We start from the raw sequence: 26,544 nt of genomic DNA on the forward strand, positions 1-26,544 counted from the left end.
CATGCCGGACAAAGCTATGTTGGTATCAACGCGTTCGCTTTCTGGTGCTTCAGAGGAAATGTGGCCTCAGAACAGAAAGTTGAAGCAAATCAAATCAAACATTATTTGTCACATGCGCCAAATACACCAGGTGTAGTCGACCTCACAGTGAAATGCTGAATACAACAGGTGTAGTCGACCTCACAGTGAAATGCTGAATACAACAGGTGTAGTCGACCTCACAGTGAAATGCTGAATACAACAGGTGTAGTAGACCTTACAGTGAAATGCTGAATACAACAGGTGTAGTAGACCTCACAGTGAAATGCTGAATACACCAGGTGTAGTAGACCTTACAGTGAAATGCTGAATACAACAGGTGTTGTCGACCTCACGGTGAAATGCTGAATACAACAGGTGTAGTAGACCTTACAGTGAAATGCTGAATACAACAGGTGTAGTAGACCTTACAGTGAAATGCTGAATACAACAGGTGTAGTAGACCTTACAGTGAAATGCTGAATACAACAGGTGTAGTAGAACTTACAGTGAAATGCTGAATACAACAGGTGTAGTAGACCTCACAGTGAAATGCTGAATACACCAGGTGTAGTAGACCTTACAGTGAAATGCTGAATACAACAGGTGTAGTAGACCTTACAGTGAAATGCTGAATACAACAGGTGTAGTAGACCTTACAGTGAAATGCTGAATACAACAGGTGTAGTAGACCTTACAGTGAAATGCTGAATACAACAGGTGTAGTAGAAATTACAGTGAAATGCTGAATACAACAGGTGTAGTAGACCTCACAGTGAAATGCTGAATACACCAGGTGTAGTAGACCTTACAGTGAAATGCTGAATACAACAGGTGTAGTCGATCTCACAGTGAAATGCTGAATACAACAGGTGTAGTAGACCTTACAATGAAATGCTGAATACAACAGGGGTAGTAGACCTCACAGTGAAATGCTGAATACAACAGGTGTTGTCGACCTCACGGTGAAATGCTGAATACAACAGGTGTAGTAGACCTTACAGTGAAATGCTGAATACAACAGGTGTAGTAGACCTTACAGTGAAATGCTGAATACAACAGGTGTAGTAGAACTTACAGTGAAATGCTGAATACAACAGGTGTAGTAGACCTCACAGTGAAATGCTGAATACACCAGGTGTAGTAGACCTTACAGTGAAATGCTGAATACAACAGGTGTAGTCGACCTCACAGTGAAATGCTGAATACACCAGGTGTAGTAGACCTTACAGTGAAATGCTGAATACAACAGGTGTAGTCGACCTCACGGTGAAATGCTGAATACAACAGGTGTAGTAGACCTTACAGTGAAATGCTGAATACAACAGGTGTAGTAGACCTTACAGTGAAATGCTGAATACAACAGGTGTAGTAGACCTTACAGTGAAATGCTGAATACAACAGGTGTAGTAGACCTTACAGTGAAATGCTGAATACAACAGGTGTAGTAGACCTTACAGTGAAATGCTGAATACAACAGGTGTAGTAGACCTTACAGTGAAATGCTGAATACAACAGGTGTAGTAGACCTTACAGTGAAATGCTGAATACAACAGATGCCATGGCATGCAGTCATGAGTGAACAGAGAGTTCAGGAGGGGATTGACCACGCATTCCTGAAGGGCCCCCGTGTTGTGGGTCAGCGTGGCTGATGTGTTGTTACCTACCCTTACCACCCGGGGGCGGCCCGTAAGGAAGTCCGGGATCCAGTTGCAGAGAGATGTGTTCAGTCCCAGTTTCCTTGGCTTAGTTATGAGCTTTGACGGCACTATGGGGTTGAATGCTGAGCTGTAGTCAATGAATAGCATTCTCACATAGGTGTAACTTTTGTCCAGGTGGGAAAGGGTAGTGTGGAGTGCAGTAGAGATTGCATCATCCTTTGATCTGTTGGTGCGGTATGCAAATTGGAGAGGGTCTAGGGTTTCTGGGATAACGGTGTTGATGTGAGCCATGACCAGCCTTTCAAAGCATTTCATGGCTACAGACATGAAACAAAGTTATTGTTACCGCTTGAATGAAAGCGAAGGCTGAAGTTCATTATGCTTTTATGTGTTAGGTGAGGCTATTAGGTTGTCATGGTAAATTGTAGGGTTTATCAATGGTACAGTACTCACTGTTTTTACCCATTGTCTTGGTCGATGGTAAGGTAATCACTGTTCTTGGAACACAAGGATTTTTCGCCGATCTGGCCTCAAATTGCTTGAAATAATCATCTTTTGCATCTTTCTGAACTCTCTCAACAATACCAGACATACCTTCGCCTTCAGAAAATAATTCAGTCCCCTTTACTTTTTTCCACATTTTGTTACGTTACAGCCTCATTCTAAAATCTATTACCCCATAATGACAAAGCGAAAACAGGTTTTTATACATTTTTACAAATTTACTAAACTGAAATACCTTTGCTATGATACTAGAAATTGAGTTCAGGTGCATCCTATACAACTTGATTGAAGTCCACCTGTGGTAAATTCAATTGATTGGACGTGATTTGGAAAGACATACACCTGTCTATATAAAAGGTCCCACAGTTGACAGTGCATGTCATAGCAAAACAAGGTCATGAGTTCGAAGGAATTGTCCGTAGAGCTCAGAGACAGGATTGTGTCGAGGTACAGATCTAGGTAAAGGTAGCAAAACATTTCTGCAGCATTGAAGGTCTCCAAGAACACAGTGGCGTTCATCATTCTTAAATGGAAGAAGTTTGGACACACCAAGACTCGTCCTAGTGCTGGCTGCCCGTTCCTCTGTGGAGATGGGAGAACCTTCCAGAAGGACAACCATATCTGAAGAACTCCAACAATCCGGCCTTTATGGTAGAGTGGCCAGACGGAAGCCACTCCTCAGTAAAAGGCACGTGACACCCCGCTAGACCATGAGAAACAAGATGCTCTGCTCTTATGACACCAAGATTGAACTCTTTGGCCTGAATGCTAAGCATCACATCTGGAAGAATCCTGGCAGCATCCCTATAGTGAAGCATCATGGTGGCAGCATCATGCTGTGGGGATGTTTTTCAGCATCAGGGACTGGGAGACTAGTCTGGATGGAGGAAAAGATGAACGGAGCAAAGTACAGAGAGATCCTTGATGAAAATCTGCTTCAGAGCGCTCAGGACCTCAGACTGGGGTGAAGGTTCACCTTCCAACAGGATGATGACCCTAAACACACAGCCAGAGCAGGAGTGGCTTCGGGACAAGTCACTGAATGTCCCAGGAGCCCGGACTTGAACTTCATCAAACATCTCTGGAGAGACCTGAAAATAGCTGTGCATCAATGCTCTCCATCCAACCTTGACAGAGCTTGAGAAGATCTGCAGAGAAGAATGGGAGACTCTTCCCGAATACAGGCGTGCCAAGCTTGTACCATCACACCCAAGAAGATTCGAGGCTGTAACTGCTTGCCAAAGGTGCTTCAACAAAGCACTGAGTAAAGGGTCTGAATACTTATGTAAATGTGATATTTCAGTTTTTTAGCAAAAATGAGTTATGTTGTTAGATGAAAAAACAATGTAATACTTTTAGGCTGTAACGTAACGTTATGTGGAAAAAGTCAAGGAGTCTGAATATTTTGTCTCTTAATCTTACTGCTTTAACTATACATTCGTGCACAAAAGAAAAGTTTAATTTTGTACTTTTGCAGAAGCTGCCGAAAACGGAGAGATTTCCGAACGCCAAGTCAAGATGTTCGATGTTCAGGCATATTTTGACGAGGTTGTAGTTGAGAGCAATAGCCGCCCGCGCAGTCTGACTTAATGACTCCCCGAAAAAATGAACCTGAATAATTTGGTTTCAGTTCTATTTGAGCTTTAAGCTCTATTTGGGTGCAGAGTGGGGCAGTAAAGGCCTCGTGGTGTTAGTGTGTCGGCGGTCTGTCTTTCTATCCCCTCCTTAGGGATCAACTTAATTAAACCTCACTACCTCATGGCTGGCCCTGCATTAAGCCATGATGCACAGTGCTAGATAGGCTACAGATAGCCAGGGGCGTAGGCCTGGGTGGACACAAACATACCCGAGCCAGGCCCTTGCCAGGCCCACCCAATTAGATTGAGCATTAATAATACATAATACAAATATATTTACTCCTCAGCACCCTTGTGGCAAAGTGGTTTTTCATTGTGACTCATTGAGCGACTTGACTGACCTCCTGTAGGAACTAGCTGCTCTAGGTGCTACATGCTACTTGGCTAGTTTGTATTGCTTTGTGTAGTAGTTACTGACACAGAACTGGTCCTGAAGGAGCAGGTCTCTTGTTGCCTGTTACCAGAAGATATCAATAGCGTTTGGTACAATACAGTGTGTGTCCGTTGTACTGTAAATGCAATGTGACTTGCAATATGTAGGCCACTCACACATATTTGCATAGCAAGCAGAACACAAGAATGGAATTCTGATGCAATTCCGAGGCTATCTTTAGGGGTGCCTTTGCCAAGCAGTATGCCATTACTTAGTAATGCCAGTGTTTTGTAACCCTCTATGGGTAGTACAACGTGGTTGAAATGAACCAGTGTTTGTAGCCATCACATTTGAACTCTTCTGGGAATGGAAGTACATCTGTGAGAGTCCCGAGGAAATGTGCATTTGACATCTTTTTGAATCCTCATAATCAACTGGTTTCTGCGTGATGCAAAATAATGAGATTCTTCTCTCTGTCTGTACAAGCACAGCGATGTAGATGTTTTATTTTATTTTATTCCAGTTGGTTAAAAGAGAGGCAGAGCGAAAGACTGAGGCAGGTTTGGGGGAGGGGGGACGGGGGATTTCATTGAAATTATATTTTGACAAATAAGCATTTGATGGTGTAAAATAGGCCATTGTGTTGGCGGTCCTGGGAGTGTGTGATAAAGAACGACAGTTGAAATGGGCAATGAGACTTCCTTCTAAAAGACTGGAGGAAAAGAATTTAGCGAATTAACAAACAACAACAACAACCACAAAAAACACAATTTCACGACTCACAGTAAATGCTCAAGCCCTACCATTTTTCTGCACACCCGCCGTCTCCCATTTCCCATTGAGATGTATTTAAATGTATTTGCAATGCTACTGTGCCTGTCTTGTTTATTTCTGTGTATGCCTGGCATTGTGTCATGATAAAACACTGCATGCACTGGTAAATGTAGGATTGCTGTGGACTGTGAAGGCAGAGCTGTGTGTTTGGATGAAAAATAAACGAGCTTTGTTTTATCAGTTCCCACCAGGGTAGCATCTACGCCATACCAGAACACTTCATCTCTAGGTTAGCTTTTTAAATTATTTTTTTTAAAAGTATTTTGTATGTCACAACAAGGAGAATGTGATCAATTGTAAACAAAATATAAAAGCAATATGATAATGTTGAGTTCAATCATCACTTTAAAATAGCCCATGCTATGGTACTGGCCTAGTGTCATTCTGCGTAGTTTGTTGAGACATGCTGTGTACGTTTAGAGTAGATGTGTTGCAGGAACATTAAGCTTCATTCATTTACTTCATATTCATTCTAGAGTGGATAGTATAGAACCATCTAGAGTAGTGTGTTGAGGTAGTGGATAGTATAGAACCATCTAGAGTAGTGTGTTGAGGTAGTGGGTAGTATAGAACCATCTAGAGTAGTGTGTTGAGGTAGTGGGTAGTATAGAACCATCTAGAGTAGTGCGTTGAGGTAGTGGATAGTATAGAACCATCTAGAGTAGTGTGTTGAGGTAGTGGATAGTATAGAACCATCTAGAGTAGTGTGTTGAGGTAGTGGGTAGTATAGAACCATCTAGAGTAGTGTGTTGAGGTAGTGGGTAGTATAGAACCATCTAGAGTAGTGTGTTGAGGTAGTGGGTAGTATAGAACCATCTAGAGTAGTGTGTTGAGGTAGTGGGTAGTATAGAACCATCTAGAGTAGTGTGTTGAGGTAGTGGGTAGTATAGAACCATCTAGAGTAGTGTGTTGAGGTAGTGGGTAGTATAGAACCATCTAGAGTAGTGTGTTGAGGTAGTGGGTAGTATAGAACCATCTGGAGTTGTGTGTTGAGGTAGTGGCTGTGGTTTCTATAGTAGTGTGTTGAGGTTGTGGGTAGTATAGAACCATCTAGGGTAGTGTGTTGAGGTAGTGGGTAGTATAGAACCATCCAGAGTAGTGTTTTGAGGTAGTGGCTGTGGTTTCTATAGTAGTGTGTTGAGGTAGTGGGTAGTATAGAACCATCTAGAGTAGTGTGTTGAGGTAGTGGGTAGTATAGAACCATCTAGAGGAGTGTTTTGAGGTAGTGGGTAGTTTAGAACCATCTAGAGTAGTGTGTTGAGGTAGTGGGTAGTATAGAACCATCTAGGGTAGTGTGTTGAGGTAGTGGGTAGTATAGAACCATCTAGAGTAGTGTGTTGAGGTAGTGGGTAGTATAGAACCATCTAGAGTAGTGTGTTGAGGTAGTGGGTAGTTTAGAACCATCTAGAGTAGTGTGTTGAGGTAGTGGGTAGTATAGAACCATCTAGGGTAGTGTGTTGAGGTAGTGGGTAGTATAGAACCATCTGGAGTAGTGTGTTGAGGTAGTGGCTGTGGTTTCTATAGTAGTGTGTTGAGGTAGTGGGTAGTATAGAACCATCTAGAGTAGTGTGTTGAGGTAGTGGGTAGTATAGAACCATCTAGAGTAGTGTGTTGAGGTAGTGGGTAGTATAGAACCATATAGAGTAGTGTGTTGAGGTAGTGGGTAGTTTAGAACCATCTAGAGTAGTGTGTTGAGGTAGTGGGTAGTATAGAACCATCTAGAGTAGTGTGTTGAGGTAGTGGGTAGTATAGAACCATCTAGAGTAGTGTGTTGAGGTAGTGGGTAGTATAGAACCATCTGGAGTAGTGTGTTGAGGTAGTGGCTGTGGTTTCTATAGTAGTGTGTTGAGGTAGTGGGTAGTATAGAACCATCTAGGGTAGTGTGTTGAGGTAGTGGGTAGTATAGAACCATCTAGAGTAGTGTTTTGAGGTAGTGGCTGTGGTTTCTATAGTAGTGTGTTGAGGTAGTGGGTAGTATAGAACCATCTAGAGTAGTGTGTTGAGGTAGTGGGTAGAATAGAACGATCTAGAGGAGTGTTTTGAGGTAGTGGGTAGTTTAGAACCATCTAGAGTAGTGTGTTGAGGTAGTGGGTAGTATAGAACCATCTAGGGTAGTGTGTTGAGGTAGTGGGTAGTATAGAACCATCTAGAGTAGTGTTTTTAGGTAGTGGCTGTGGTTTCTATAGTAGTGGTTTGAGGTAGTGGGTAGTATAGAACCATCTAGAGTAGTGTGTTGAGGTAGTGGGTAGTATAGAACCATCTAGAGTAGTGTGTTGAGGTAGTGGGTAGTATAGAACCATATAGAGTAGTGTGTTGAGGTAGTGGGTAGTTTAGAACCATCTAGAGTAGTGTGTTGAGGTAGTGACTGTGGTTTCTAGAGTAGTGTGTTGGGGTAGTGGCTGTGTTGTGGTTTCTAGAGTAGTGTGTTGAGGTAGTTGCTGTGGTTTCTAGAGTAGTGTGTTGAGGTAGTTGTTGTGTTGTGGTTTCTAGAGTAGTGTGTTGAGGTAGTGGCTGTATTGTGGTTTCTAGAGTAGTGTGTTGAGGTAGTTGTTGTGGTTTCTAGAGTAGTGTGTTGAGCTAGTGGCTGTGTTGTGGTTTCTATAGTAGTGTGTTGAGGTAGTGGGTAGTATAGAACCATCTAGAGTAGTGTGTTGAGGTAGTGGGTAGTATAGAATCATCTAGAGTAGTGTGTTGAGGTAGTGGGTAGTATAGAACCATCTAGAGTAGTGTGTTGAGGTAGTGGGTAGTATAGAACCATCTAGAGTAGTGTGTTGAGGTAGTGGGTAGTATAGAACCATCTAGGGTAGTGTGTTGAGGTAGTGGGTAGTATAGAACCATCTAGAGTAGTGTGTTGAGGTAGTGGGTAGTATAGAACCATCTAGAGTAGTGTGTTGAGGTAGTGGGTAGTATAGAACCATCTAGAGTAGTGTGTTGAGGTAGTGGGTAGTATAGAACCATCTAGAGTAGTGTGTTGAGGTAGTGGGTAGTATAGAACCATCTAGGGTAGTGTGTTGAGGTAGTGGGTAGTATAGAACCATCTAGAGTAGTGTGTTGAGGTAGTGGGTAGTATAGAACCATCTAGAGTAGTGTGTTGAGGTAGTGGGTAGTATAGAACCATCTAGAGGAGTGTTTTGAGGTAGTGGGTAGTATAGAACCATCTAGAGTAGTGTATTGAGGTAGTGGGTAGTATAGAACCATCTAGAGTAGTGTGTTGAGGTAGTGGGTAGTTTAGAATCATCTAGAGTAGTGTGTTGAGGTAGTGGGTAGTATAGAACCATCTAGGGTAGTGTGTTGAGGTAGTGGGTAGTATAGAACCATCTAGAGTAGTGTTTTGAGGTAGTGGGTAGTATAGAACCATCTAGATGAGTGTTTTGAGGTAGTGGGTAGTTTAGAACCATCTAGAGTAGTGTGTTGAGGTAGTGGCTGTATTGTGGTTTCTAGAGTGGTGTGTTGAGGTATTTGTTGTGGTTTCTAGAGTAGTGTGTTGAGGTAGTGGCTGTGTTGTTGTTTCTAGAGTAGTGTGTTGAGGTAGTTGTTGTGTTGTGGTTTCTAGAGTAGTGTGTTGAGGTAGTGGCTGTATTGTGGTTTCTAGAGTAGTGTGTTGAGGTAGTTGTTGTGGTTTCTAGAGTAGTGTGTTGAGGTAGTGGCTGTATTGTGGTTTCTAGAGTAGTGTGTTGAGGTAGTTGTTGTGGTTTCTAGAGTAGTGTTTTGAGCTAGTGGCTATATTGTCGTTTCTAGAGTAATGTGTTGAGGTAGTTGTTGTGGTTTCTAGAGTAGTGTGTTGAGGTAGTGGCTGTGTTGTTGTTTCTAGAGTAGTGTGTTGAGGTGGTTCTTGTGGTTTCTAGAGTAGTGTGTTCAGGTAGTGGCTGTGTTGTGGTTTCTAGAGTAGTGTGTTGAGGTAGTTGTTGTGGTTTCTAGAGTAGTGTGTTGAGGTAGTGGCTGTGTTGTGGTTTCTAGAGTAGTGTGTTGAGCTAGTGGCTGTATTGTGGTTTCCATTTGAGTCAGCTTAGTAGCTAGGCTAGCTACATCATTCCATCCAGCAGACTATATGAGTCACTGTTTTCTGCTGTCTCCATCATCCTGCTGTGGCTGCAGTAATGGATCGGGCCACACTTTGACCCAGAGCCTCTAAGGACAGGCCTGGGAACGATCTCCCCTGCTTCCTGTCACTGTGGCAGGTATAGGCCTAATCAATATATCCATCTGTGGCAGGTATAGGCCTGATCAATATATCCATCTGTGGCGTAGGATATTATTTAGCTACTAATCCTAATGATGTGCTTAGTTAGCTTATGGCATCATTTTAATGATGTGTGTGTAGATGTGCACACATGCTTGATTCTTGTCAAGTGTGTGTGTGTGTGTGTGTGTGTGTGTGTGTGTGTGTGTGTGTGTGTGTGTGTGTGTGTGTGTGTGTGTGTGTGTATGTGTGCGTGCGTGCTGGGCTTTTGGCTGTGAGACGAGAAATGAATGGAGGAGCATGAGGAGGAGGGTCAATGCTGAATTTATGGGGTCTTGTTTCCAACCTGCCTAGCTTACTGATTAGGTAGAGAACGAGAGAGAGAGAGAGAGAGAGTTGCCTGAGAAGTAGAGACAGCCATATTTGGTAATTGGCTGTGAGATTGTCACTAGAATGAAATTATGCTAGTTAATCTCTCTTCAATGAATCACGTCTGGAGTAGTCTGTCAGTACACTCATTATACCAGATACTGTAATGCCAACGTGCTGAAAGAGAAAAAATAAAATCGAGCCATATAGGCCTGACTGAAGCATTGCTTGAGCTAGTCTATTGTTTCCATGTATAGGCCTAAGACATGATCTAACAGACAATGGAAATGAGAAATACATGAGCTATAAGTAGCTCATATAGAGTGATTATAGGGTTGCAGAATGCCTCAGTTGTCATTTTATAATATTCAGAAATCACAATCTATTTTCCATTTTGGATTTAATATTGGGATACGAAATGTGTATATAACCAATCAGGGTCATGCAGCTGGTGGCCATCTTGGAATCCAATCAGTAGCTAATAGCTTTGTGGGATCCAGTGTCAATGTATGAGCTAGGGAGATATTTTTATTCTCCCCAATTTTGTGATATCCAGTTGGTAGTTACGATCGCTTCAACTACCTAACGGGCTCAGGAGAGGCGAAGGTCAACAGGACCCACCAAGCCACGCTGCTTCTCAACACACTGCTCGCTTAACCCGGAAGCCAGCCGCACCAATGTGTCGGAGGAAACACCTTTTGACTGATGACCGAAGCTTGTAGACTCCTTGCCCACCACAAGAAGCCGCTAGAGCGCAACGAGCCAAGGAAAGCCCCCCCCCCCCGGCCAAATCCTCCCCTAACTCGGACAACGCTGGGTCAATTGTGCGCCGCCCTATGGGGCTCCCAGTCACAGTCAGCTGTGACACCGACTGGGATCTAACAACAGGTTGTAGTGGTGGCTCAGCACTGTGATGCAGTGCCTTAGACCGCTTCTCCACTAGGAAAGCTAGGATTTAAAGGTGATTTGTAGGACTGTACTGTCCCCGGTACACACAGTATCACTCAAACACCTCTGCCGACGTGCGTGGTGTGTGTTAATTAATACCAACAATTAATTATGTTGCGAACATTACCCGCTGCGTCTCATCTGCAAAAGGTCAGGACTCTCCAGGCCTCCCTTTCGTTTTCTTCCCACAGATCTCTCTCTCTCTCTCTCTCTCTCTTTTTTTCATCCTTCCTTAATTGTCTGGAAACAGCTTAGCAGAGAAAGACAAATGTCCCCTTTACCATGTGCTAATTTTTCTGTCTGTGTTCCCCGTCATTATTCAACACCTCCCTTTGACACTCTTCACCTCCCATTCTTCTCCTTCCTTCTTCCCTTGTTTACTTCCTTGCTCCCTTCCATCCTTCCTTTTTTCCTCCCTCCCTCACTCCTTTCTCTTCAGCATGCCCATTTTTACACCACCTTTAGTCTGTGAATCAGTAGTATTAATTGTGTACTGTGTGAATCAGATAGCAGTAGTATTAATTGTGTACTGTGTGAATCAGATAGCAGTAGTATTAATTGTGTACTGTGTGAATCAGATAGCAGTAGTATTAATTGTATACTGTGTGAATCAGATAGCAGTAGTATTAATTGTGTACTGTGTGAATCAGATAGCAGTAGTATTAATTGTGTACTGTGTGAATCAGATAGCAGTAGTATTAATTGTGTACTGTGTGAATCAGATAGCAGTAGTATTAATTGTGTACTGTGTGAATCAGATAGCAGTAGTATTAAGTGTGTACTGTGTGAATCAGATAGCTGTAGTATTAATTGTGTACTGTGTGAATCAGATAGCAGTAGTATTAATTGTGTACTGTGTGAATCAGATAGGAGTAGTATTAATTGTGTACTGTGTGAATCAGATAGCAGTAGTATTAATTGTGTACCGTGTGAATCATAGCACTAGAGAATCGTTTGATGGTGAGGCAAACTCTCAGCGGTGGGGTTATGCTGCAGGAGCCTCCCAGTAAGACTGAGAGTCAGATCAGCCTGAGAGGCAGAAGATCACAGGCCGCTAATTAGTTCTCATACCCAGGCTGAGTTCCACCTAATTAAATGAAAGCTGTTAGTGGAGAGAAAGGGAGAATAGGACAGAGTGACTGCATAGTAAATGATAGTGCTCATTCTATTACTCTTTATTTAGCTGTTTTTTCTCAATCTCTCACTTGTTCTCTTCTCACACTATTCTGTCTGTCTGTCTGTCTGTCTGTCTGTCTGTCTGTCTGTCTGTCTGTCTGTCTGTCTGTCTGTCTGTCTGTCTGTCTGTCTGTCTGTCTGTCTGTCTCTGTCTCTGTCTCTGTCTCTGTCTCTGTCTCTGTCCCTCTCTCTGTCTCTGTCTCTGTCTCTGTCTCTGTCTCTGTCTCTGTCTCTGTCTCTGTCTCTCCCCTCCTATTTTTCACCTAAATGTATTTTTGGTTTGCAGGATTCATCTTTCAGCTGGGTGAAGTAGTCCATATGACACCCATCACTGTACGCTTTTATTGTCAAGCTTTGTCGGTGGTGACACTATTTGCAGACGGATGAACAATTATCCTTGTTCTCAGCAATAATGGTTTTATTTGGATAAATTTAAAGTATGTGAAAGGCCTTGCAGGCTTTAATGACATTTTAGGAGTGAGTGTTTTTAGACGCTTAACTAGGGGAATATGATGAGGGTTTCAGATTGAATTTTGTAGAAGAAAGACGTGACTGAAGAGACATAGAGGCTGTGAAAACACTGTGTCCATTGTATGGAGAGACCCCACCCATCCCCAGCCTGAGTCTGCCTCCATGTCTCTCTCTCTCTCTCTCTCTCTCTCTCTCTCTCTCTCTCCCTGTCTCTCTGTCTGTCTCTCTGTCTGTCTCTCTGTCTCTCTCTCTCTCTCTCTCTGTCTCTCTCTCTCTTTCTCTATTTCTCTCTCTATTTCTTTCTCGCTCGCTCTCTCTCTCCACATCTCTTTCTCTCTTTCTTTCTGTCCCAGCCATACTGACCCCTATCTGCTGTCCAGCCATCCACAGTGTCCAGCTAGCTAACAGACAGGGCATCGAGGGCTAGTGCATCTGTGCTGCTCATTCACTCACTCCCACTCCCTCTCTCTCTCTCTCTCTCTCTCTCTCTGTCTCCGTTCATTCGCTCTTTGGCCCCACCGTTTTGGCCGAGGCTCCCAACTGGAAAACACAGGGCAAAAGGGCGCCTGAATCTGTTTCTGTAGCGCTGCTTACTGGACGCCTGATAGACTGGACTGACTGCCTGGGGGATGGAGAGTTTTAGTTGAATCGACTGGCGTGGGGAATGGAGAGTCTGACTTGATGATGCGGATGGAATGTTGATGTGAGAGAAGGAGACGCAGACGCAGACACACACACACACACACACACACACACACCATATATCCCTCAATTTCATACTCTGCAACATCTCAGTCGTCCACTGTAATACCCCATATCTAAACGCTATTCTGCCTTTGCAAATAAAGACTTTAACCATCGGCTGTTACAGACGTGCAGTAAAGTGTGGCTCAGTGCAGAGCTCTGCTCTCAGTCGTCCAGCTGTAAGATAGACATGTCTTCCCACCAGCAATGTAGCAGCGTGTTGCCTTCACGGTGGCAACATTGACTTTCGTCCATCTGTAATTACCTCAAAGAAAGGAGGACATATTTCTCTTCTCAGATCTGCCCCCACCAGTCCACCAGTCCACCAGTCCACCAGTCCACCAGCCCACCAGCCCAACAGTCCACCAGCCCACCAGCCCACCAGTCCACCAGCCCACCAGCCCACCAGTCCACCAGCCCACCAGTCCACCAGTCTATACCTTTGAAAGGGACTGAGTGCTGGGTACATTAAGTACAAACCAGCTTGTCAGAAAGCCCCTTGCGTTAGAGTGACAGTGGTTAGCTAGCTGGGCCCTTGTGTTAGAGTGACAGTGGTTAGCTAGCTGGGCTCTTGTGTTAGAGTGACAGTGGTTAGCTAGCTGGGCCCTTGTGTTAGAGTGACAGTGGTTAGCTAGCTGGGCCCTTGTGTTAGAGTGACAGTGGTTAGCTAGCTGGGCCCTTGTGTTAGAGTGACAGTGGTTAGCTAGCTGGGCCCTTGTGTTAGAGTGACAGTGGTTAGCTAGCTGGGCCCTTGTGTTAGAGTGACAGAGGTTAGCTAGATGGGCCTTTGTGTTAGAGTGACAGTGGTTAGCTAGCTGGGCCCTTGTGTTAGAGTGACAGTGGTTAGCTAGATGGGCCCTTGTGTTAGAGTGACAATGGTTAGCTAGCTGGGCCCTTGTGTTAGAGTGACAGTGGTTAGCTAGCTGGGCCCTTGTGTTAGAGTGACAGTGGTTAGCTAGCTGGGCTCTTGTGTTAGAGTGACAGTGGTTAGCTAGCTGGGCCCTTGTGTTAGAGTGACAGTGGTTAGCTAGCTGGGCCCTTGTGTTAGAGTGACAGAGGTTAGCTAGATGGGCCTTTGTGTTAGAGTGACAGTGGTTAGCTAGCTGGGCCCTTGCGTTAGAGCGACAGTGGTTAGCTAGCTGGGCCCTTGCGTTAGAGTGACAGTGGTTAGCTAGCTGGGCCCTTGGCAAGCACAGCCACTGTTCTCTATTCCACTGTGGACTCCCCTGCCCTGGGGTAGAAACCTTGCAGCTGCCATTTTCTATGGCGTTCTGGAGCTCTAAGGTTATGGCGATGCTTTGACCATGGAAAGTGACCCAGATGTTTTGTTTTTATGGGAGTAGGCCAAAAAAGGACAAAGACCACCCTGCTCTTTATACACTTACTAAATGTTGTGTAGAGAGTACGCTCTTCCTACTTCCTTCCTATAGACAGTTTTTCATGAATTGCGTAGACTTAAATTAGGACTGTTGTGTTGTACAGTACCTTCATTTTGTCCCTGTGCCCAACATTATGGCCTTCTTCCTGAGCAGGCTGTTACAATTTCTTCTCTCTAAAAGGCTGACTCATATACTCTCATGCTGTGGCAACCTTACCCTTCCAATGACCTTTGTCTGAAAATAAATGTTCCCTAGCACAATGTGATTATAAATAAAATGAAACCCCAACAGGGAAATGTTTTTCTTAAATAAAAAAAGATAAACTTTAAATTAAAAATCCAATTAGGTAATTTTTTATGTAACTGGGAGGGCCACACGAAATACAGCGTCGCACACGTCCTCTGCAGTCACTAATAAGAGAGAAGAAAAAGGTGAAATAAAATATCCTGTTTAAGAAATTTGGATCACATTGTTTTAAGTGCTTTATGATTTAAGTGTCTTTAATACAGGCATGTCAATGGATAGCCCTGTCCCTAGGGGCTTTCAAAATGGTGGACAGCGAGGAGGAAATGGTCCTTTACTACGTAGAGGAGCTATCTCTCTCTCTCTCTCTCTCTCTCTCTCTCTCTCTCTCTCTCTCTCTCTCTCTCTCTCTCTCTCTCTCTCTCTCTCTCTCACTCTCTATCTCTCTCTCTGTCTCTCCCTCTCTCTCTCTCTGTCTCTCTCTCTATCTCTCTCTCTCTCTCTCTGTCTCTCTCTCTCTCTCTCTCTCTGGCTTTGATCTTCTGGCCTAATTCATTATCACAGTGTGAAACCTCTTCAAATTTAGCTGGGCTCCAGAGTCAATGGACCGTGCTGCTACTGAGCAATGAGCTTATCTCTGCTCTTACCGAAAACACTCTCTTTCTTCATGAAATATACATATTTGTACTTTATTATATTACAGTATACAGTATACTAAGTCATCCCATCTTGTACTTTTATCATCGTTGTTGTATTTCGAGTGATGCAAGTCAAATAGAAGCGTGTTGGAAAGGCTTGTCATCACAACAGCAGTAATCTGACAAAGGGACTTTGTTTTTACTAAACCTTTATTTAACGAGACAAGCCAGTTAAAGAACAAATGATTATTTACAATGATGGCCTAATGGGGAACAGTAGGTTAACTTCCTTGTTCAGGGACAGAACGACAGATTCTTTACCTTGTCAGTTCGGGGATTTGATCCAGCAACACTTTTGGGTACTGGGCCAACGCTCTAACCATTAGGTTACCTGCCGCCCCAACTTAACTGCCCAATGCTCATGTAGAAGGCAGCCTAGCCCTGTGTGGAGGCCCACCTCTCTCACTCAAGGCAGTGGAGACGCTGCAGGTTGGACTGAGCAGGGCAAGAGGTGCTGAGAGGATGATTGGGGGCGAATAGTCTGGTGATCAGATGAGGCCGGGGCAAATCCGGGAGAGCCGCTGTCGCAGTGCTTTGTGGGTAGCAGCTCAAGACTACAACCTTGATGGCTCAGCTGTAAGCCAGGCTGAGATGCAAGAGCCAATCAAGGCAATTCATCCAAGGAAAGATGGCTCTTTGCTCAGACAGATATTTGATCTCTGATTGTATCTACTTGAAGGCTCAACCATCAAGAGCCACTTTGGAGAGAAAAGGAGATGTCTTTTTCTTCATTTCTTTCTTTCTTCTTCTTTGCCTTCCTACATCCATTCTACATGCGTTACCATTTCCCTGTGATCGGTTGGCATGTTAACAATCGACTGCGGTTGCCATGACTTCATTCTCTTTGTTTTCCTGCATTTTTTTGGGGGGGGCTGAAATGTATATATTTTTCTGGGTCACAAATGCCATGGAAAATCCACCAAATGTCTTGAATATGTTTCCAAAATATCGTCTAGGCTAACAAACACTTACATATACCCACTTCTCATCGACTGCATATGGATTTGTAATGACCCATGGCTACCTTGATTTATTGAGGTGATTTGCAGTATTGTGATCTGTATTTCTGTGGTGAATAGGCAAGGGACTCAGAAACAGAACAGCGGAATGGCACTCACGATGCATTTGATTTAAGATGTAGCTTTGAAAATGTAAATGGAATAAGAAGCATCCCAATCAACAGAGTTGTATTGCTCTCCTGCTCTGTCCCTCTCTATCTTTTGTCTATCTATATTAGGGTTGCAAAGATACTGGTAATTTACCAAAGTTACGGGAATCTTCAGTCATTTTTTTTTTAATTAACAGAAAATCTACGTCAATCTATCGTAACTTTGGTAGTTTATACTTGAATGTTTTTTTTTTATTATTCATAGCTAGTATTATTTTAATTTTTTTATAGGATAAGGTTTTACAGCTTTGTCGGTTGATTTTTTTATTTGGAAAATATAAATTATATTTTTAAATACAGACACTTATAATCTGAAATACCAGAAAGGGCCACTTGTGATATATTTTGTATATTTAACTAGGTAGGTCAGTTAATGACAAATTCATATTTATAATGACAGCCTTCTGAGGAAAGTAGAAACAGTGGGTTAACTGCCTTGTTCGAGGGCAGAATGACAGATTTTTTACTTTGTCAGCTCAGGGATTCGATCCAACAACCTTTCTGTTACTGGCCCAACTCTCGAACCACTAAGGTACCTGCAATCCTTGAAAGAAACAACAATTCCGGTAGTTTACTGGTAAACTTGAAAGTTTCCAGTAAATGACCCTCCCTTTGCAACCCTAATCTCTATCCAGTCTTGTCTTAGAGCATGTTTATCTCCAGTCCAAACTAGACATGTTTCTATACATATCTTTCATTAGTTTCATTGATACCTTGTTTTATATTGAATTGCAGTCTAATTCAATGCAGTGGAGAATTTCTCATACCGTATATTATTTTCTAAATACCCACAATGCCAAGCACAACCAGTGATTCTATTCTATTCTTCTTTTACAGGAGATAAAGAGCATTAAAAGTAAGCCATGGTTAACATTTTCTAAAGCCAGGGCAGCATGCTTTCTGCACTCTACCTCTCCTTGCTTGTTAATCTCATACATCACATCTTTCTAGCCATTGGCAGACCCATCTAACATGGCATCTATACTGAGTGTACAAAACATTTTGCTCATGTCATGACCAGGTTGAAGGTTAAGATCCCTTATTGATGTCACTTGTTAACTCCTCTTCAATCAGTGTAGAGGAAGGGGAGGAGACAGGTTAAAGGAGGATTTTTAAGCCTTGAGACAATTGAGACATGGATGATGTATGTCTGCCATTCAGAGGGTGAATGGGCAAGACAAAGGATGCATGTGCCTTTGAACGGGATATGGTAGTAGGTGCCAGGTTTGTAGGTGCAAGAATAGTCAACCACCCAATAGAATAGTCAACCACCCAATAGAATAGTCAACCACCCAATAGAATAGTCAACCACCCAATAGAATAGTCAACCACCCAATAGAATAGTCAACCACCCAATAGAATAGTCAACCACCCAATAGAATAGTCAACCACCCAATAGAATAGTCAACCACCCAATAGAATAGTCAACCACCCAATAGAATAGTCAACCACCCAATAGAATAGTCAACCACCCAATAGAATAGTCAACCACCCAATAGAATAGTCAACCACCCAAAGTACATCCAGCCAACATCCAGCCAACTTGAAGTCAACATGGACCAGCATGTGGAACGCTTTCGAAACCTTGTAGAGTCCATACCCCCGAGGGATTGAGGCTGTTCTGAGGGCAGAATGGGTTGCAACTCAATATTAGGAAGGTGTTCCTAAAGTTTGGTAACCTCAGTGCATGTCACAATGCCGCTGGCAACTTTGAACGTCAACTTATAGCTTTACATCTGAGCTGTACATCTGTTTCGACTCATAAGATACACAGTTATCGTAGACATCTTATCTGTGGATCTTCTGATCTGGTTTACCAAGTAAACAATACCACAGGTATGGTGACCAGCTGCAGCAGTAGTCGCGGTAGTAGTGACCCTTTTGATGGTGCGTCTTGTACATTCGTTGCAGTGCTAGTTTTTAGTGTTGTGTTTAATGCATACAACGCTTCTTTCAAAACAAATAACACTGTAGTCAATCTTCGCTTTCCTTTATCTGCCTGGTAATTGGTTAAGGTCCTTAGCAGAGGATTTTAGAGGAGACTAGGTGATTGACGAGTAGATTACTTGGTTCAGACAGTGACTACGTTGTGTCTCTAGAAAATACTTTGGCTTATCTAGAGCTTGATATCACAGTCTCTCTCACATCCTGCAGTACAGCAGTCTACTCACACATACAGAGTAGATAGCATGTCATTTGACAACACTATTTGCAAAACGCCACATTTTGAAGTCTGACATTATTTCAGCTACGGTTCATGTCACTTTTGTTTCAGTTTGAGGTGTGGTGTTGTTGTGTTGTTGTTTTTGTTTTTTTTAAAGTGTATTTTTTTGTTTGTTTTGGTCATGTGGTGTGTGTTCTGCATGAAAGCAAAATCAATTTTTAGCAATTCAATCTGAATACATCTGTCAGTGATACAATTCCAATGATAGAACACATTGAGATGTGATAATAACAGCGTTTATGAGAAAATGTACAGACTCACGCAGCTAAGGGAAGAAAAATAATCTTCCTGTTAACAAATTTCTAGCGACCACAACCCTCAACAAAGTGGCAGGAATTGTCAGTGTGAAAAAAGCTTTTCTATTAATTATATATTAGTCCCACTTTGGGGAAACAGAACACTTTCACTAACGAACCTTCTCTATTTTCCTTCTCTACCCTCTAGACACCCGGACCTTGCCTGACGTAGCCATGACAGGCAAGTGCACCCGGGAATGTGACGAGTACGGCCACTCGGACTCCTGCTGGATGCCTGTGCGCACGTCGCCCGAGCGACGGCCCAAGACGACCACCACCCAACAACCAAAGCTTTCCACCTTCATGACCAGTGGCGGTAGCGGCAGCAACCCTCCCGAGCAGCAACAACATCCTGGCAGCCAGGAAGCCCTGGTCGCCATGGCCAACGGAGACCCCTCCTCTCACGTGATGCTGGGCAACGACCGCAACCGCAACTTGCTCAATAAGAAGATGGCCTCCTCCTCGTCCTCCTACGAAGCTTTCGGCTCGCCCAGCTTCAGCCCGCCGGGGGTCGAGGAGGGGGTGGTGGTGGGTCACCCCATCGAGGAGATCCCCCTGGCCCCCACCGGGGAATACAAACCCTCATCCTGTGGCACGCTCACCCGCCGGGAGGTCTACCTGTGAGGGGGGGGCGGTGGAGCTAGCGCCACGGTATGCATGGTTCTAACAACAACAACAACAACTATAGTAGGCAACCACGACGACAACAACTGAAGACACTTTTTACTGTACCAGACCGACCTTAACTGAGCAGGAAAGGTCCAAGGATAACCCCTCTACTAGACAACAACAAACATCAAAAACAACAACTTGAAACAATGCTAAAATCAACGTGGATACAAAAATAATTCCTTTTTGTAATTCAGATTCTGACCTTATCTTGCAAGAGGAAGAGGAGGATGGGGCTATTGGTGGGACTTGAAGCGAGACATTGGATAACTGCTGCCGGCCGGCGAGTCGGGCCGATGGGAACATTACTGCTGCCTGATGATCACCACTGTACAATTACCAACTCATTTCCATAAAACATGCATGCATTATCTCTCCCTGACCCCACCTCCCAAAGACTGTACTGTACAAAAAGAGGACCTTCCTTTTTTCCCCCCATCTTTTACTATAACTCGAGTGTGACAATGAAACGTGTGACAGAGGACCGATGTCATGCCTTTTGGGGACTTAGTGGCACTCCCACCCTGATGCAAATGTCATATACATTCAATAATGTGTCACGTAACACATGTCACGTGTCATGACCCCCCCCCCCCCCCCCCCCCCCCCCCCCCACCCTGTGCTACCCACTCTTGATCCCGTAGTTTCCACAGCTTATGATATTAAGTTGCGTTCCTCCAAAACACAACCAAACAACAACAGACTGTGAAAGCTACTAGCATGGCATCATAGATCACAACATTTGGGAAAGACTAAGCTTTAACTTTCTGTCCTGTGGATAAGACGGTGCATATCGCCTCATTCGTGGCAGAATATCATTGACAAATGGAGGAGTCAATACGATTGGCAATGTCCTAGCCATAGGAGTCCATGAAACACACAATGTCCTAGCCATAGGAGTCCAAGAAACACACAATGTACGATGAACTGATGTCCAAGTATGCTTATTTACGAGTGTGCTCACTTTGTCTCTCTCATAGACACCAACACAAGTGTACGTTGTACCTATACATCGATTCAGACCCTTTGACCTTTAAAGCTCACTTGTCTCTCTACCTTACTCTGCCTCTCTTTCTCTGTCTTTGGATGGCCTGAGAGTTGAAGACTAAACCGCCCTTCCAGATGTAATTTTCTATCTAGAGCCAATCTGAATTGGTTGTCATTCTTTGCTTGAATTGCGTAATATGTGTACGTGGTTGTGCATACTGTATCACCCCCGGAAAATATTGATTCCTATTCAGATGAAAGTTACAAAGCTGATTATGGTTATCCTCTTGCCCACACAGACAAGCAGACACAATTCAACACACACAGCTAACATGTCATGGTTACACTTTAGGTGAGTTAGTTATGGGAGGTGCTGGGTATGTAAGAGTGAACATGACAGGGTAGGTTGAGCTGAACCAGAACAGTGATGTGTTGAGGTTTTGCCGTGACATTTATTTTGTGTTAGCGTGTGTGCTAGATTGAACATGCACATGGTACATAACACTGACACGAACACACTATCTATCGTATATCTATCGTATAATAGTAAGCATAGACGTACACTCTTAAGTCCATGTCCACCTTCCCATAAATGGAGATGTCACTAATGGCGGAAGTAGATTTTCACATTGACACAGACAGACATCTTTTTGAGAATGTAAGAATCTGCTCAATGAAGTACAATCAAACACACCTGCTGATGTACAGTCAGAAAAAGGGGTGTGAAAATACAATGGTTTAACATTGTACCTTGCAAGTTAGTATGAACGAGAAACCAAAACGTAGGGAACACAAACTGGCATATGGATTCATCATTTTATCAGAGAGTAACTACAATACCACGTAGGAATAGCTTTCGGTAGTTATGTTTGCTTTAAATACACACGTGTAACTGTATAGTGAGAGTACGGGTTGAATTGAACAAGGGCACAACATGTAGGAGAATATCTGTTGTAGTTTGGACTGACACAACCATATGCACACACACACACACACACACATAATATGAAGATATTGTGCCTCCTTACCCATCGCAAGTTGTGTTTTTCTGCCGGTACTGTAAGTAGGCACAAGGTCTTGCCGCCATAACTGAGAAAAATGAATATCAGATGCAATGAAAACCCTTGTATATGTTAGCTAACCCTTTGGTTCAAAACAACTGCTATTTGGCAGTCCACCAATCTGTAGTCTGTAAGTACTACTTGTCGTTCGAAGAAGCGCTCCTATGCTTATAAACTGTATACATAAATATGTACTTTTTACTGCATGTTTAAAGGGAATTTACTTCACTTAATGAGGAGAATTAAATGTCAAAGAAAAATGTACAAAAAAAAATCCTTAACCAGTGAACATGGAGGTCCATCTTGTTGCTTGCTTTGGTTTTACCTAACAGACATTAGCCATGTAGTACGATTAATAAGTATATCGATTTGAAGAGGAATAAATGTATGTTTATTTAGCATATTTATTTCATGTTCCATCATATTTTGTTGATTGTTGGTTTTGTTTTGTTCCTTTCAGACACATTTTCACAGCGTTCCCCAATTCCATTGAACAGTTAACCCTACAGTAAACCCTACAGTAAACCCTACAGTTAACCCTACAGTAAACCCTACAGTTAACCCTACAGTAAACCCTACAGTAAACCCTACAGTAAACCCTACAGTAAACTCTACAGTTAACCCTACAGTAAACCCTACAGTTAACCCTACAGTTAACCCTACAGTAAACCCTACAGTAAACCCTACAGTTAACCCTACAGTAAACCCTACAGTTAACCCTACAGTTAACCCTACAGTAAACCCTACAGTAAACCTTACAGTAAACCCTACAGTAAACCATACAGTGATAACAGAGATTCAGTTGAAGTAGTCCTACCCTATCCTGCGTCCTCACCTGGAAAAGTCTGACATACATAATACAGTGAGACGATTCACAACTTTCTACCGGCACGGCATTTACGTTTCATTTCTCCCTCTTTTTTTGTATTTGATATACAATAACAATCAGAATATTGGAAATAATCAACGTTATGCATTTTATTCTGGGTTTTTTTTCTCTTATATTTTCTGGTGCAACTTTGTATATTTAGAGTGCTTCTGTAAAAAAAACAAAAATGTAAAAAAACAAAACAAAAAAAAACTGTAGAGTGAATGCAAAATATGCAATTGTGCCTTTTTATACCGATTGGTATGATTCAATGTTGGTTTGGAATGGTACAAAACCAATTATGCTGACATGCTTTCTAAAAGTAGTGGGGATGATATTATAGTCCAATTTTAAATACCTCCTGAGGAACTTGTACGATCGAGGAACGATCCAGTTACTTTCTGTCTTCTCGGGATGTGACCAGTCAAATGTTTGTAAGCCTGTTGACACGGTGTGGTACAATGATGTGGAGTGGCTATTGGATGGGTCTCAACGTGGAATGTTCAAGGTATTAATATCCATTCCTAGCATAGTGTACTTTCATAACCAAATGACTACTTTTTGTACTGCTTAATACTAGTAATAATGATGACGTAATGGAAAAATGATTATCCTATTGCTACAGTGTTCTGCTGATGTACATATTCAGTGCGACAGCCTTGTGTGCATGAAACAACTCTCCTGGATTGAACACATTGAGTGTAGTAGAAGAAACGCTTGGAGACATTTGACAGTTCAGGACGCGAGGAAGCCGATTAATGCTAAATGCAGAGGTTGGAAAAGTGAGGAGTAAAAAAAAAAAAAGAAATGTTACAAAAAAAATGCTGCAAGGTCGAGATGCTGACAGAATGCACACCTCAGGACGTAAAGCAACCCCTAAAACACATTTACAACACATGCATTACAAACAAAAGCTCAACACATACACAATGTTTTACAAAGCATGATGCGTTACAACACTGGAAACAAGAAAGAAGTTGTATAGTGGGTTCTCGTTGTGTTATACTTTCAGTGAACATAAAGGAAATTGCATGTCTGTGTTTCTAGAAAGACTGAGAAATTTCTATATAGTGTTATAATAAGCTTTTTTGATTGTCAAAAAATGCAATTCTTTACTCAAACATTCAATAGGCTACTTGTGCTTACTTCTAAATGTACAATATTATCTGATAGAAAAGAAACAGGGACAATATCAAATGGGTCCTTCCTTGACCTGGTAATCCACAGATGACGGTCAAGTTTGGTTTTTAGAAGAAAAAAATGTGTCATATTTTTGCTACCTGAGGTGTATGTTGAGTCGGATCTCTCTCCTATTCGTTGTTGAGCATTCACAGTCTGTGATGAGATTTGTGATATTAACCATAAACTATTTGTCCTGCGACTTGGATGTTGATATAGAAATTGAGTAAACAGTTTATCATTGTTTATTATGATTCACTATGCACGCAGCTTAGCTGAACATGGCAAAATGTATTGAACGCAAGTCAACTTCTATTTATGAAATATTTTACATAATTTAATTTGCTTTTGTACAGGTTTCTGTAAATAAATTGCTTGTAATTTTTGTCTCTGCAGAAATTAAAATATAACATGGTTAAAACTATATTGTCCTAACTCCTTTATTGATTTGAGTTAGTTGTGTGCGGGCTGGATATTGCCAGTGACCTCACAATACGATATTATCACAATACACAAAGTTGATACGATAGGTTTCGCGATTCTCACTACTCTCTCGTTCTATTCGTTTTTTCGATTTGACACTGTGATTTTATTGCGATTCCATGTTCCAAACATATTGCTCACAATATGTTTGCTGCAGAGGGGCAAGAGAGAGCCATGAGAAAACAAATTTGATCATTCATGGAAATAAAAGTTCTGAAAACAATTTGGCTCCCTAGATGGAGAAACGCTAGGAAGTTTTGGTGTGGAGTTTTGGGGCAGGTACAGCTAACTAGCACTAAACTACATGATATATCAGCAAAAATAATATCCCGATATGTACTGTAGCGATTTTCCCCCATCGCTATGTTTTCTCACAAGCCATTAATCAACCACTATGTTTTCACACAAGCCATTAATCAACCACTACAGATATTGACATTTATATTATTTTCAATGTGTTTCTTTCTTCTCCAAAATCCCACAGTGGACTACCACTGCTTCTTGCCCCATCACCACCACTCTACTAGTGTCCTGTTACCCCATCACTACCACTGCTTCTTGCAACACACACTGTACCTGACCACCACTATACTAGTGTCCTGTTACCCCATCACCACCACTATACGAGTGTCCTGTTACCCCATCACTACCACTATACTAGTGTCCTGTTACCCCATCACTACCACTGCTTCTTGCAACACACACTGTACCTGATCACCACTCTACTAGTGTCCTGTTACCCCATCACTACCACTGCTTCTTGCAACACACACTGTACCTGATCACCACTCTACTAGTGTCCTGTTACCCCATCACTACCACTGCTTCTTGCAACACACACTGTACCTGACCACCACTATACTAGTGTCCTGTTACCCCATCACTACCACTGCTTCTTGCAACACACATTGTACCTGACCACCACTCTACTAGTGTCCTGTTACCCCATCACCACCACTATACTAGTGTCCTGTTACCCCATCACCACCACTATACTAGTGTCCTGTTACCCCATCACCACCACTATACTAGTGTCCTGTTACCCCATTAAAATTAAATATAGAAGCAAACTATCCTTAAGGGAAAAATGTCATGTTATAGTAGATTTAAACACTGACAGGGAGCTGTGTGTGTGTGTGTGTGTGTGTGTGTGTGTGTGTGTGTGTGTGTGTGTGTGTGTGTGTGTGTGTGTGTGTGTGTGTGTGTGTGTGTGTGTGTGTGGTGTCTTGTACAGGCTGCTAGTGCTATCTTTCCCATACGTCTAGGTGATGTATGAGGCGATTACAGGCCAGGTAATTAGGGATCCACTCTCATCCCCTACGCTCTGATTAGCACAACCAACCCACCAAACCCCAGCACCACTAATGGTGTCTTAGTAAAACACTACAATGCATTGTAAAATTACATATCCAAAGTGAAATCATTTTGAAGAACTTTTTCTCTCAACTCCCACGGGGGATCTTGCACACATACCAGAGAGGTGTGAATAAAAAATGAAAAAATCTGTTATGTTCAGGGTTTTTTTTTTATGATCCGAAGGGTTACTCATAGATAGTAATCGTTTTTCTTTGCGTTGTTATGTGTACATCTTCACCCCTTTTCTGTTCATTATTTGTCTGTCTAGATTTAATTTAAATCCCTTTTCAAATAATATTTTTTTTCCCAAAATGTTGTGCTTGTGCTCATATGAATATAGGCCAATTTTCGGTTTAAATTATGTTGAAATGCTAATTGCATTTGTTATACTCGCTGTGTGAAGCATTAGAATTGCCTGACATGGAATAATCAGCTGGAAAATATAAATGTTCTACCCTGAGAATGGGAAATTAAGACAAATTAGAATGAATGTGAAAGGTAATTAATGTTGAGGCAATTCATTTCAATGCATTGTTGTAGAAGATTATTTCTATGAATTAAACAGGGATTTGAATGTTAACAAAGTCATGCATAATGTATAGAGTTATAGTTTGCATTTATGGATCCCCCCCCCACAAAAAAAATAACACAATCCCAGAAAACTAAATGTTCATCACATACAGTCTGTCAATGCCTAAACGCAGGGAGCACTGAAATCCTGCGGTGTAAACAAACTATTCTCTATTTTTTATTTTTTTACTTTTTTTTTTCAAAATAAGATTTCATAACTGTTGATTGTTTCCCTGGTGATCAATTAGGGCGGGTGACGGTGGCCTTGGAAGGCAATTTGGTCTGAGAGAGAGAGAGAGAGAGAGAGAGAGAGAGAGAGAGAGAGAGACAGAGAGAGAGAGACAGAGAGAGAGAGACAGAGAGAGAGAGACAGAGAGAGAGAGACAGCGAGAGAGAGACAGAGAGAGAGACAGAGAGAGAGAGAGAGAGAGAGAGAGAGAGACAGGGA

General features: G+C 42.5%; 1 protein-coding gene across 3 annotated transcripts in view; it reads left to right on the top strand.

Annotated features, from left to right (window-relative positions):
* The window catches only part of LOC110500755 (protocadherin-7), a 216,500-nt gene extending 192,391 nt beyond the window's left edge, over positions 1–24,109 (top strand). For 2 of the 3 annotated variants that reach the window (XM_036958265.1, XM_036958267.1), the window contains exon 3: positions 19,072–24,109. In XM_036958265.1, the coding sequence (XP_036814160.1) occupies positions 19,072–19,547 (476 nt within the window). In that variant the 3' untranslated portion in view covers positions 19,548–24,109. The remainder of the gene's footprint in view (positions 1–19,071) is intronic. The other variant, XM_036958268.1, reaches the window with a different exon arrangement.
* Positions 24,110–26,544: the final 2,435 nt, after the last annotated feature.

The sequence above is a fragment of the Oncorhynchus mykiss genome, chromosome 21 (genome assembly GCF_013265735.2).
Source record: "Oncorhynchus mykiss isolate Arlee chromosome 21, USDA_OmykA_1.1, whole genome shotgun sequence".
NCBI classification, from domain to species: domain Eukaryota; kingdom Metazoa; phylum Chordata; class Actinopteri; order Salmoniformes; family Salmonidae; genus Oncorhynchus; species Oncorhynchus mykiss.